At 44.0% G+C, this 14,088-nt stretch overlaps 1 protein-coding gene across 1 annotated transcript in view; it reads right to left on the bottom strand.

Moving 5' to 3' along the window:
• LOC126104577 (anosmin-1) overlaps positions 1 to 14,088 on the bottom strand; it is a 279,020-nt gene that overhangs the window by 25,497 nt on the left and 239,435 nt on the right. The window contains exons 6-7 of the mRNA XM_049912337.1: positions 10,033 to 10,118; positions 2,480 to 2,676 (exon numbers count right to left, since the gene is read on the bottom strand). Of these exons, the coding sequence (XP_049768294.1) occupies positions 2,480 to 2,676; positions 10,033 to 10,118 (283 nt within the window). The remainder of the gene's footprint in view (positions 1 to 2,479; positions 2,677 to 10,032; positions 10,119 to 14,088) is intronic.

Here is a 14,088-nt window from a genome sequence, read left to right as displayed (position 1 = left end):
GTGTAGGGAGGTATTGGAGAAAATGACCAAGGAGAGACTGGAGAAGGAGACTGACAGGTAAAGAGGATGAGAAGGTTGACAGAAAGGGGGACAGGATGAGAATAACAGAGAGTGTGGGAAGAGGGAGGTATTGAAGGAAATGACCAAAGAGAGACTGGAGAAGGAGACTGACAGGTAAAGAGGATGAGAAGGTTGACAGAAAGGGGGGCAGGATGAGAATAACAGAGAGTGTGGGAAGAGGGATGGATGGAAAGAGGAAAATGGGGATAATGGTGAGAGAGAAGGAGGTGGATGAACAGAGAGATGGGGGAGGGGCAGTTGGAGTGAGAAAGGGGTAGGAGGAGACAGGCAGAGCAAGAGGTGTGGAGAGTGGGACAGAGTGAGACTGTGTAGGAGGACTTGGACACAAAGGGAGGAGGGAGGTGCAGATGGACAGAGGCAGGAGCAGGAGATTAATTGAGAGAGGGGAGGAGAAGATGGGCAGAGTTGAGACTTGGAGAGAGAATAGAGAGGTGTGAATATGGACATAGAGAGGGGAGGAGAGGAAATGGGAGGGAGGGGAACATGGTCAAGAGACAGGAAATGATTTGAAGGAGAAAGAGTGGGAGGAGGAAGACACCGATTTAGAGTGTAAGGAACAAAATGGACACTGACATGGAGGAAGTAGGATATTACCAGAGAGATAGTGATGAGGGAGTTGAACAGACAGGGGCAAGTGGTGAAGGGGTAAGGAGGAGATGGATGACAGAGAGGGGGAAGAGAAGGGCAGAGAGTGGGCATGGAGGAGATGGGCAACAAGCAGGAAGATGGGGAGATGGTCAGAGGGAGGGGGAGAGAAGATGGACATAGTGGAGAAAGTGATCGACTTAGAGAGAGGAGGAGGAGATGGACAAATGAGGGAGGTGGACCAAGAGTATGAAGAGGAGGAGATGGACACAGGGAGGTGCAGGGAGGAAATGGATAGAGAGAGGAGGAAGGGGAAGATGGACATATAGAGGGTGAGGGAGGAGATTTCCCCAAAAGATGGGGTGGAAGGAGCTGGACAGAGGAGATAGAGGAGATTGTCAGGAAAATGGATGAGAAGGACATAGAGGATGGAGGAGATGGACAGCAAGTGGAGCAGGGGAGATGAAATTAGAGGGGGAGGATGAAATGGACAGAGAAAAGGTGGAGGAACAGATGGAGAGAGAAAGGGGAAGATGGAGGAGGACAGACAGAGAGTTGAGGAGGAGAGAATGGAGTGAGAGATGAGGAGGGGGGAATGAAGGCAATGGGGAGGAGGAAATGGAGAGAGAAAAGAATGGAGTAGATGTGTGCAATATTTGTGACATACATGTGCACAGACCAAGTTGTGGGTAAGACATCAGTATACTATAAAAATGTATGTTTGTGTATGAATGTATGTAAATATGCAAGTATGTTTTACATCTACTTTTAACCTACTTGATTGAAGATACAAGGCTCATTTACTATATGGAAAGAAGCACTGTGTAAGGACATCCAACTTTCAGTAGAGATGGGAGTGAAAATGGGGTAATGTAAGAGTATCTCTGAGGAATGGGTACAGCAATTTCATCCATATTTTTCTGTGTACATGAGTAATGATTCTCATTACTTCTATAATATGCTGTGTGGATAATATATTCCTCCATACCACCCCAGGACTCGCAGTGGTGACGAAAAGTCGTGACAATATGAAAAAGTATTAGATAGCGACGAATAGTATCGATTCCATAGTTGTTGGGGTTGCTAGGCTCATTGGTAACAGTCCTGAAAACGTTTTTCCCGTAAGTGTGTGTGTGTTTGGGGGCGGCGGGGGGGGGGGGGCGGAGGGGAGGCGAGAGAGGTTTGCTAAGACAGAACATATCAGCCCATCTCCACAGAACCTGAAGCAGTTTCTAGCAAACTGGGCAAGTATATCACTTGCAACCTAGAAAAAATTTTCATGACTGTAACACTCTTCTAAATATCCCTACGGTTGAGGTTGGGAGTGAAAAGTGGTAACTTAAAAGCACAACTCAGCCAAATTTGGAGTATACGTGATCAATTTTTTGTATAAAAATATGTGAGAGTGAGATACCCCTACTACCACTTGGGTTAGGGATGAATGTGAGAAGAGGCTGATAGGTAAAAGCTTTCTAAAATGGCCTGTTGGTATTTCTTTCCTGTACTTAGTTGATTTGGAATACCTTACAGGTACGATAAGAAGCGCGATTTATCTCTTATTTACGCTGTTCAGTTTGTCAACAAAATTGCGCTAGAAGGAGTTGCAAGGAGCCAGTGTTTTTGTCAACGTGTGACTCACGATCGAAGCACATGTGTAAATACCACAGATAAAATTGTCATCGTCTTTGGAGCCGTGCAGTGTAATACAGCAGAGAATAAGAATGTTGTACATGGTATCTACGCTATACACGCATGTGGGTGAAGCGGGAGGCGAAAAGCTGTTTATGCGTGAACGCGCAGCTGGAGGACTCACCCTGGGCACGGTGTGCTGCTTGACGAGCAGCGAGCGCGCGGGCTCCAGCTCGCGGCTCCAGTAGACGCGGTACCTGGCCACCGGCAGGTCCGACTCGGCGGGCGGCCGCCACCTCAGCTCGCCGCGCAGCGTGCCGTTCTCGCCGGCCGACAGCCGCCCCACGCTCAGCTGCTCCGGCATACCGGGCGGCCGCGGCGCTGCAGCCAAACACCACACGTGCCGCCTCACAACACCCAGCTCCACAGCAAATATACAGGGTCATTCAGCTGTTCGTACCGATAGGTTTTGTGCAACCTGCGATGTCTTCAAAAACTATGCGCGAGATTTTCAACTTCTCTCGCTCACTAGGCGCAAACTACTAGTCCGTCAGAAAAAAAAAAAAAAAAAATGAAACGGATCTTTTTGTAGGTAGTTTATGAAATTAAATTTCACTGTGGGATGCGTTAGCGCTGGACACAACAGTTTTCGAGGTATTGAAGAAAAACGCGTTTGAAAGTCACTTTTGTACATTTATTGAATAATTCGAAAATCACACCCTTAGCGTAAAAGTATCACAGGTCAAAATTTAACTACATTAAATTTCCTACAAAAAGGTCCTGTTCATTTTATCTCTAGGAGTGATAGTTTCTATGCAGTGAGTGAGAGAATACTAAAATCTTGCAAGTCGTATTTGAAGGCGTTTGGTTTGCATAAAACCTATCGATAGAGGCCGCTAAATCACCCTGTTTACTCTTGTCACACTACCATCACCCTCACCACCTGACATGCTCCTATTAAGATAACTTTATGGGTAGCTTTCCAGCGAGGCGAGAGGATGCCTTCTATTTTCTCAGAGCCTGTTGGGAATATGACATGTACAAGAGGGCTGTTTTCAGCTAATTAATTTATTCCATGTCTCCTTCTTCTTTGCCTTTTTTCTGTGTCTCTATGAGGTCGTCATTATTATGTAGGTTTTGGTAATGTTTGTGACAGTTAGTGGCCACATGCTCTTCCCGACGCCACCACTACCCCCAGGATGGAAGTTGTGTACCCTATCCGTCTGTGACGACACTAAATCTCACATCCAGTGTGACAGTGTGAAATGCGTTAGGAATGTTTGCGTAGCGTGTATTTGAAGTGATGCTTGATTATCAGCCTGTTATTCACCTAGCTGAATGAAGAAGACCATGTAAAAATCATATACTGGCTTGAAACTTCCTGGCAGATTAAAACTGTGTGCCGGACCGAGACTCGGGCGGCACCTTTGCCTTTCGCGGACAAATGCAAGGTTCGCAGGAGAGCTTCTGTAAAGTTTGGAAGTTAGGAGGCGAGGTATTGGGAGAAGTAAAGCTGTGAGGACGCGGCCTGAATCGTGCTTGGGTAGCTAGGATGCTAGAGCACTTGCCCGCGAAAGGCAAAGGTCCTGAGTTCGAGTCTGAGATCGGCACACAGTTTTAATGTGCCAGGAAGTTTCATATCAGCGAACATTCCGCTGCAGAGTGAAAATCTCATTCAGCATATACTGGCTGGTCATCTTAGCAGCCCTCCTTGTTAATCCACGAGCGTTATGGATAAGAGGCTGTCTCGCGTCCCCAAATCGCGAAAGTGGCACTTTCTTCCATTTATAATGTCAGTATTTCCATGTTACTGTGTCATGTTTTATTATGACTTTAAATTAATCGAAGGGATGTCAGAAAATAACTTACACACATCATCCCACATCAAGACACTTGGGCAAAAAGGGTGGAGCATTGTCAGAAAAAGTAGACATTCAAAATTTTCTGTAGATACAATTCTACTTTCCTATGTACAACACGCGCATTACAGGGCGCGACTGAAGTAGCGTGACAAATAGTAATGTACTTCAGAGTTGGACCAAATGCCATGTCATGTTCGGCCATAGTGAAATGGTGCGAGTAAATTGACAGAGGCCTTACGGATATAGTGATGCTGATCGAAAACTCGATGTCTTGATTCATCGATCTCCAGGTTTTCGGCAAACTGAAAGCAAACCTGAAGGAAAGCGATTTTCCAATGATAACGACGTTCATATAATATTCTCGAACGGCTCTATGAGCAGTCAGCCGATTTCTGTCGTCTAGGAACTGAATGATTGGTAGAGCATTCTGACTGTTGTTTACAGAGACTTGGTGGCTATCTAGAAAAATAGTGTCATCACTTTCAAATCTATTGCAGCATTCAATAATATTATTTGGCCCCCATAATAATGTGTAACTTACTTCTTGAAATTCCCTTGTATGAACACTCGATTTGCACCCTACATACTGTCATCGTTGTCATGAGGAACCAGACATGTCTCAAAAGTCGACTGCTCTAAATACCACTTCTTACGCCGATTTCTTTTCCTAGGACGGCTAAAAGTTGTGAGCACAATGGTATGGACGTCGCAGACCACGAAGGGTGACAAGTTAGTAGCGGCTTTGGAAGATCAATGATGGCGGGACGCGTGAGGCCTGTATTTTCCCGGCGCTCGCATGAAAGGAACTTCTACCACCCAGTTTCCGGTGTCCGTGATACACTGTAACTGTTGGCGTCGTGTCCAAGTACAAAAACAATGCTTCGTCCCCAAAACTGATGTAACGTTCCACATGTTCCAATACAGGTACAGAAATTCTAATTCATCCACAATGATGAGGCCTGTGAGACACACACATCACTGCTCAACATAAGAGTGAATAGCGAAAACTGACAGAGTTACTACAGTTTGCATAAAGTGTGGAAACAAGGCTTTGTCCCCAGAACTAAAATGATGTTTCACATGTTCCAATACAGATACAGACATTCCAGTTAATCCCCAATGGCCGGGCCAATTAGAAACACACGTAGCCGCTCAGTAGGTGAATGAGAGGTGAAAATCGACAGAGTTATGACAGTTTGCGTAAACAGTGCAGCTATGAGAGTCAGCCTACGGTATATTTGTTCCAGTGCATCACTTGAGCCCCCTTCTTCCAGCTCTATAGGCAACAACAGTCTGTCTTCACTTATCACACAACAGCCAACGGCCTTGCGACGTTGGTAACACCAGTTCCCTCCTGATCAACGAAGTTAGGCAACATAGGGCCCAGTTAATACTCGGACGGGTAATTGGCGAAAATCGAGTTCTGTTGGTTTTAAGGACACGCAAGTAGCCCATGTGGCGTCCAAGTGAAAGACTTGCATCAGGTTGTGCTGCCACATCATACAGTGGCGCTTCAAGACCGTCCTAGGACGTCAGTGTATGATTCCTTTCTCGGTCTCCCGTGTCTGTATCCAGGTGGCTTCTGGTGACCTGCTACAAATACACTATTTGATCGAAAGCATACAGAGCCTATTAGTGAATACGGGGTACGTCCTCCATTCGCCTGTTTTGGCGGCGTGAACACTTTCAGTGAGGCGTCCAACTGACTGTGGAGAAATGGTAGACCATTCTTCCACAGGAGCCGAAGCCATTGAAAGTAGCGGTGTTGGACGCAGGGACCTGGTGCGAAGTTGAAGTTGGAACTCATCTCAAAAGCGTTCCTTTGGTTTCAGGTCGGAACTGTGAACGGGCCGATCTATTTCAATAATGTTGTTCACAAACCATCGCCTCACGGATGCTGTTTTATGAAAGGATTCATTGTCATGTCGATAGAAACAGTCATCGTTTCCGAACTGTAGCTCTAATGTACATAGTACATCATGTTGCAAATGTGTCCATATCCTTTCACATTTATCGTTTTCTTAAGCGCAATAAGGAGACGATGACCTAAACACCAGTAACATCCCCATACTGTTACACCACGGCTCTGCTCTTCACTGTTGGCACTACACATGATGGCAGATAACGTTCGCTGCGCATCCGCCAATCCCAAACCCTTCCATCGGATTGCCACAGGGTATAGCGTGAGTCATCACTTGAAATCACTCGTTTCCATTGATTCAGTCTCCAGTGATGCCACTCTTTACACAACCTCAAGCGCCGCTTAGGTCTACAGCAATGTATGGCTTATGAGGAGCATTGTACCCCATTCTCCATACGCTAATTGAGGTGCTGGTAGCACGCTGGAACTCATGAGTGATTCCTTCTACAGATTTATTGCCATGTTTCACAACCGCCCTGTCCCCCAAGAACATCATGTCTGTCCCGCTTTGGTTTAGCTTTGGTAATTCCACCGGGTTTCCATATCACAGTCACAAACACCGACCTGGACAGCTTTAGAAGGCTCGAAATGTTCCTGATGGATTTGTCGCTTAGGTGACATCCAATGACTAGTCCACGATCGAAGTCACTGGGCTCTCCTGAACACCCAGTTCTGGTGTCACTGCTTCTCCACTGACAACACAGTATTCCCCGACTGTGCACTTGCTTTGGAAAGCCATAGAGATTTTTTTTTTTCAAAAATATTGTTGCTTATTTTGGTGGTGAGGTGTCACCCTGTATCATGACAGTTGGCCTTCACAGTTAATGAAATTCTTACAGACAACCTGTGAAGGTGGTCATTGTAACGTGACTCGTCAGTTAACTAGGAGATACAAACTCTGTCTAGTTTAATTTATAGTTCTACTACGGCTGTCGGCTGTGTTGTAAATCAAGTTTTATTTCGGTGACCTGTCATGATTTCTAGTTCTTTATTGTGTTTTTAAAAACGCAGAGCTGGTTTGTACACCAAAATGTAAAAACACTGACAATGATAAAAGAAATTACCATTTAAGAATTAAAATATGACATAAAATATACTACTAAGAGAAAAAGCTGTTGAGTATTAGAATAACGTGTAAAAAGCGAGAGTGTGAAAGAGAAATAGCTTTATTTTATGACAAACTATTGAAATTTCTTCCATAATATGTTATTATCAATGCTGGTTTTGAACAAGGGAACTGAATGCATTAAAGTTTAAATAAGGAGTCCAATAGGAAAAAATGAATATTACTTAATAATAACTAAACATAAGGCACAATTCACGCTGTAGTGAATGCCTTAGAATGCTCTACAGCACATTCAGTCAGATTTTCTTTTTCTTTTTTTACTCAATTTTTGCTAAGTCTTTCCTCTGCCTCGTGATGACTGGGTGTTGTGTGATGTCCTTAGGTTAGTTAGGTTTAAGTAGTTCTACGTTCTAGGGGACTGATGACCATAGATGTTAAGTCTCATAGTGCTCAGAGCCATTTGAACCATTTTTTTGCTAAGAAAGATTATTAAACTAATTGATTCACAGCCGGCCGCGGTGGTCTAGCGGTTCTGGCGCTGCAGTCCGGAACCGCGGGACTGCTACGGTCGCAGGTTCGAATCCTGCCTCGGGCATGGGTGTGTGTGATGTCCTTAGGTTAGTTAGGTTTAAGTAGATCTAAGTTCTAGGGGACTTATGACCTAAGATGTTGAGTCCCATAGTGCTCAGAGCCATTTTTGAATTGATTCACACTCAACGTAGCTATGTGCGATGTAGGAACTTAAACATAATGTAGACGTGAAGAAGAATGTGTACCTGAAGGAGGATAGAAAGACTGATTATCTGAAGGAGGATATAAAGTTTGAACTATGAAAAAAGACACAGAAGCATACCGACAATCCTTCTTTCCACGAACAATACGAGACTGGAATAGAAGGGAGAACCGATAGAGGTACTGAAGGTACCCTCCGCCACACACCGTCAGGTGACTTGCGGAGTATGGACGTAGATGTAGATGTAGATGTATAAAAACTGAGAATAAAAAGTAAATCTTAGAATGGCCGACAGTACGGTCAGATGTAAAATAGTCTGCAATTGGGAGCTACTGGGCTGGGGTGTTCGCGGCAGCAGTACGCCAGTGGTGGTGGCTGTTCTGGTAATATCGGCTCCCACTGTGCTGCCACTTCCACTGCGCCTGCCAGTTTTTCGGAAACTTTTCCGGACACGAAAGTATTTTGATATTTGGTGAAAAAAGTATTTCAGTGAGTTTTCAAGATATGATTTGAAAAGTTTGGAAGTTGTTTCTCGGACGGGAAAGTTTTACCCATTTCAAAAGCATAAACATCGCTCTGGCCCTGATTAAACTATCAGAATAGATTTTTGACATGAGAAAATTCTTACACAAATATTTCGCTGATTAGTTGCAGTGTCATTTGTATGTAATACCAAGTTTCCGACGACTTCTTCAGTCGCCATCATCAGGTTCAAATGGCTTTGAGCACTATGGGACTTAACATTTGAGGTCATCAGTCACTTAGAACTACTTAAACCTAACTAATCTAAGGACATCACATACGTCCACGCCAGAGGCAGGATTCGAACCTGCGACCGTAGCGATCGCGCGGTTCCAGACTGAATCGCCTAGAACCACTCGGCCATCATCATCAGGAATTATCTGCAGGCCGTGTAGTACTTTATATAGTTAGCGGAATCTTGTCATGTGGTTTCAATACCATAACTCGGCTACTTAAATAAAGAACGATACGGCCCGCAGATCACTCCTGACGATGGCGACAGACTAAGTCGTCTGAAACTTGAGACTGAGTACAAATACGAAACTACAGCAAATCCGTGTAGTACCTATTCAAGGTTTTTTCATGTTCAGATACACCATACAGATCTAGGCATACGTGGATTTCAGATTTATTTCACGATATTTGTAACAGAATTTAAAAATGATTTCCTGTCGTGGTGGAGGGTGGATCGCTTTGAATTCTACGTGAAGGTAGTACTTGTCGCGGCAACGTCATAAGTCTGAACATTACATGTCAGATGCGAACTAGTTTAAATCAAACGATAGTTAGTATTATTGATTAGGGCAAGAGGTTAGAGTGGCATACACACCAAAGGAAGTATTAAAAGGTAAAAGTATAAGTTGCACAAGTTGCAGTTTTTGCAGCCAAAATCACGTGTTGAAAAAATTTTTTTCCTCAATGAGTCTCACAGTCTACCTGTCATCTTCCGATCTTCTGGAACTGTTATTCTGCATGAGTAACACAACCATAACGAAAGCACTCTCCATTTATAAACCAACGGCACCCACTGGCTTGCCAAATACATACAAATGTGTAAATAAAAGCAGGAAAGCAGCTTTCCTGATGTGCCGTAGTTTTAACGGCTCCACGGACGAACTCGCCTCTACTCAGGGGCACAGTGTTAGCGAGATGGACTTTTTATTTACTCTGTTTTATGTATCTGACAAGATTATGTGGGGCTTTTGTTTTATAAACGGAGAGTGCTCTAGCTGTGGGATTCAAGCAAAGTAATATAATTCTCAGAAGATCCAAAGATGATAGCTAGACTGTGTCGAAACCGGTCATTGAGAGAATAAAAATATTTCAGCACGCGATCTTGCCTGCAAGATCTCTTACTTAGCACCAGTAGGTAAATGGATGGGTGAGAGATACTGAGCGGAAATGAGAAGATAATGCATTATCTAGAAAAGAACATCCTGAAAGCTAAGAAGGACTGTGTCATTTTGAACTTTTAGTGAAAGACATGCTCTTGAACGGACAGTCTAACCGATGACATAAGCCGAGACAGTTCTCATTTCATGAGACAGCAAGTTGTGGGTAAGTAGTGATGCAGCAGGTGATGCTGCCAGTGCTGGGCGCTGAGTATTGATGTGCTGCGGCTGATAGGTCCTACCTGCAGAGAGCCGGAACGGCGGTGAGGGCTGCGAGAAGCCGCGGGTGCCATTGCTGTTGACGGCCGCCACCCGGAACTGGTACCACCTGCAACATGACGCGCCGGTAAGTCTTGCTGCCGCCACTGTTAAACACAAATTCAGGGCGATTTTGCCAAATGGGGAAGAACTGCGGGAAATAACCCCTGAGACATGGACGGAGCCGGCCGCGGTGGCCGTGCGGTTCTGGCGCTGCAGTCCGGAACCGCGGGACTGCTACGGTCGCAGGTTCGAATCCTGCCTCGGGCATGGGTGTGTGTGATGTCAGTAGGTTAGTTAGGTTTAAGTAGTTCTAAGTTCTAGGGGACTTATGACCTAAGATGTTGAGTCCCATAGTGCTCAGAGCCATTTGAACCACATGGCCGGAAATATGTTCCAAGGGAGATTCACCTACTGGAAGGTTAGTATAAATTATTTTTCACAGTGTAGGTTTCTATGAGTGAAAACACACTTGAGAACACATCAGGTAAATGGGAATGTTCTGTCGGTACTAGTCGGTACTCTACAATCGAAAGGGCAGTGAGCTGGATCACCATCACGTAGTAACCATGCTACCCTTGTACTACCAGACGCATGTGTTTTAGCAGGGGAGGTACGGTCTTGCGTAGGACGTGCAGACTGCCTCGCCTGCGAGGCGTTGTGGATGGATGGCTGCTCACAGAACGCGGTTACCAATAATCCCCTCCCACAGTTGAGTCTGATCCGATGCTGATGGTTCGGCGCTACCTTACCCTAAGTATTTAGTTGAATTTACAGCCTTCAGATTTGTGTGACTTATCGCGTAATCGAAATTTAGCTGATTTCTTTTAGTACTCATGTGAATAACGTCACACTTTTCCTTGTTCATGGTCAATTGCCACTTTTCGCACTATACAGATATCTTATCTAAATCATTTTGCAAGTCGTTTTGATCATCTGATAACTTAATTAGTCGGTAAATAACAGTATCATCTGCAAATAATCTAAGACGGCTACTCAGACTGTCTCCTGTGTCGTTAATATAGATCAGGAACAATAGAGGGCCTATAACACTTCCTTGGGGAACGCCGGATATAACTTCTGTTTTACTCGATGACTTTCCGTCTATTACTATGAACTGTGACCTTTCTGACAGGAAATCAGGAATCCACTCGCACAACTGAGGCACGCAGTTTAGTTACAAGACGCTTATGAGAAACGGTGTCGAAACCCTTCTGGAAATCTAAAAATATGCAATTAATATGACATCCCTTGTCGATAGCACTTATTACTTCATGAGTATAAAGAGCTAGTTGTGTTCCATAAGAACGATATTTTCTGAATCCGTGCTACGTGTCAATAAATCGTTTTCTTAGAGGTACTTCATAATGTTAGAATGCAGTATATGTTCCAAAACCTTACTGCAAATCGACGTTAGTGATGTAGGCCTGTAATTCAGGGGAGTACTCCTACTTCTCCTTTTGGGTATTGGTGTGACTTGAGCAATTTTCCAGTCTTTGGGTACGGATCTTTCTGTGAGCGAGCGATTGTATATAATTGCTAAATATGGAGCTATTGTATCAGTATACTCTGAGAGGAACCTGACCGGTATATAATCTGGACCGGAGGCCTTGCCTTTAGTAAGTTAACTCTTAGAACAGACTAAATAACACTATTAAAACAGAGAAATAATCTGCTACTCAGAAGTACTTTAAGATATCATACTTCGTACAACATATACAGACTGCGTACAACATATAAGCTGCTACTGCTACTGCTGACATCAGCTATGCACAGAGGCTGGAGCCCTACCTGGTCTATGTCTGTTGTCATGCTCACACTTAATCAGAAGTCCAGATGCTGAAACAGTACTCTCGATTTGTAAACTGTGGGGAGTCACTGGTGTCAGCTGCAGCTAGACATTACGCGGAATCAGCGGCGACGAGTGACAATGTGTACCGGACCAGGATTAGAACCCAGGATCTCCTGCTTACTGAGGGAGGTGCGTTAACCATTGCGCCACCCGGGACACAGCGTTATCGCAGCTGCGCGAACTGACTCTTCACTCCTCACGGCCGATCCACACTTCCATCGAGCGCCACGTATCCTCAGACCCCGTCCATTGATTCCATGTTCGTTACTATGAGATTCCCACGGGATATGGGACATATTTGTGCATCTGCACTGCAAAAGGTGGATCCATTGCCCGACTAGGCGTATCAGTTATATGAATGCGTGGTGCCTGTTCTTTAGGACATGCTCTAGATTTGGCCGTGTTGTATATTATGTCCATTCGCCTTTGCAAACAGTGATTGCAGGTGTTCATCTCATTTCTTATCGCTCCTTTGTATTACTCCTAAATATTTAAACAATGTGAGGTGCTCAAGATGTTCATCACTAATCTTTTAAACGGATACTGCCGTGTTTTTTCTCTATCAGACATTATTTTACATTCACCCACATTTGAAGAGATCTGCCAATCATACACGAAATATGGAAATTTAGTCTATCTGCATTTGCTTATGGCTGTCGGCCTTTTTACACGCCATTCGAAGATGACTGTTAAAACCGCTCAAAATAACCGGTTTCTGAAATAACCAATTTTCAGCTTTTTGTTCCTCTTATTTTTTGTAATAAAGGTAGATATCGAACAAAGAAATGTGGCAACTGATTGAATACTAGAGACAATCACCGGTATATCTGGGCATTACCAATAATTCGGGCTAAAGGGTGAAAACTGAGGTTGAAGGAGGCTGTTTTTCGTGTTCATTCGTTCGTCTTCAAGACATATCATGTAGACACTGGCAGCAGATCAGCTACTTTCTGTTTTTATCGTGCATTCTGAATCAATAGTCGTTAAGAACAACTGCCAAGATGAGAAACATAGAAGTAGATATCCTCTGTGTAACAAGGCAGCTTAAATCACTTAGTAAAGCCAAGGACACCGGTCCAGATGGGTTTTAGTCAGGTTCCTCTCAGAGTATGATGATAAAATAGCGCCATATATAGCAAAAATATACAACCACTCGCTCACAGAAAGATCCGTAACCTAAAGACTGGGAAACTGTTCAAGTCACACCAATACCCAAAAAGGGAAGTAGGAGTACTCCCCTGAATTACAGGCCTATATCGCTAACGTCGATTTGCAGTAAGGTTTTGGAACATATACTGTATTCGAACATTATGAGGTACCTCGAAGAAAATGTTTTATTGACACATAGTCAGCACGGATTCAGAAAATATCGTTCTTGTGAAACACAACTAGCTCTTTATACTCATGAAGTAATAAGTGCTATCGACAGGGGATGTCAAATTGGTTCCATATTTTTCGATTTCCAGAAGGCTTTCGACACCGTTCCTCACAAGCGTCTTCTAACCAAACTGCGTGCCTACGGAGTATCGCCTCAGTTGCGCGACTGGATTCGTGATTTCCTCTCAGAAAGGTCACAGTTCGTAGTAAGAGACGGAAAGTCATCGAGTAAAACAGAAGTAATATCCGGCGTTCCCCAAGAAAATGTTATAGACCCTCTATTGTTCCTGATCTATATTAACGGCGTAGGAGACAATCTGAGTAGCCGTCTTAGATTGTTTCCAGACGATGCTGTCATTTACCGTCTTGTAAAGTCATCAGATGATCAAAACGACTTGCAAAATGATTTAGATAAGATATCTGTATAGTGCGAAAAGTGGCAATTGAACCTGAATAAACAAACGTGTGAAGGTATTCACATGATTACTAAAAGAAAACTGCTAATTTCAATTATGCGATGAGTCACACAAGTCTGAAGGCTGTAAATTCAACTGCATACTTAGGGATTACAATTACAAATAATCTAAATTGGAACGATCAAATAGATAATATTGTGGGTAGAGCAAACAAAAGACTGCGATTCATTGACAGAACACTTAGAAGGTGCAACAGGTCTACTAAAGAGACTGCTTACGCCACGTTTGTCCGCCCGATTCTGGAGTATTGCTGTGCGGTGTGGGTTCCGCATCAGGTGGGACTGACGGGTGATATCGAAAAAGCACAAAAAAGGGCAGCTCGTTTTGTATTATCG

Source organism: Schistocerca cancellata, chromosome 1 (assembly GCF_023864275.1).
Source record: "Schistocerca cancellata isolate TAMUIC-IGC-003103 chromosome 1, iqSchCanc2.1, whole genome shotgun sequence".
In the NCBI taxonomy this organism is placed as follows: Eukaryota; Metazoa; Arthropoda; class Insecta; order Orthoptera; family Acrididae; genus Schistocerca; species Schistocerca cancellata.
The sequence above is the reverse complement of the archived record's forward strand: the minus strand, read 5'-3'. Positions and strand labels throughout refer to the sequence as shown.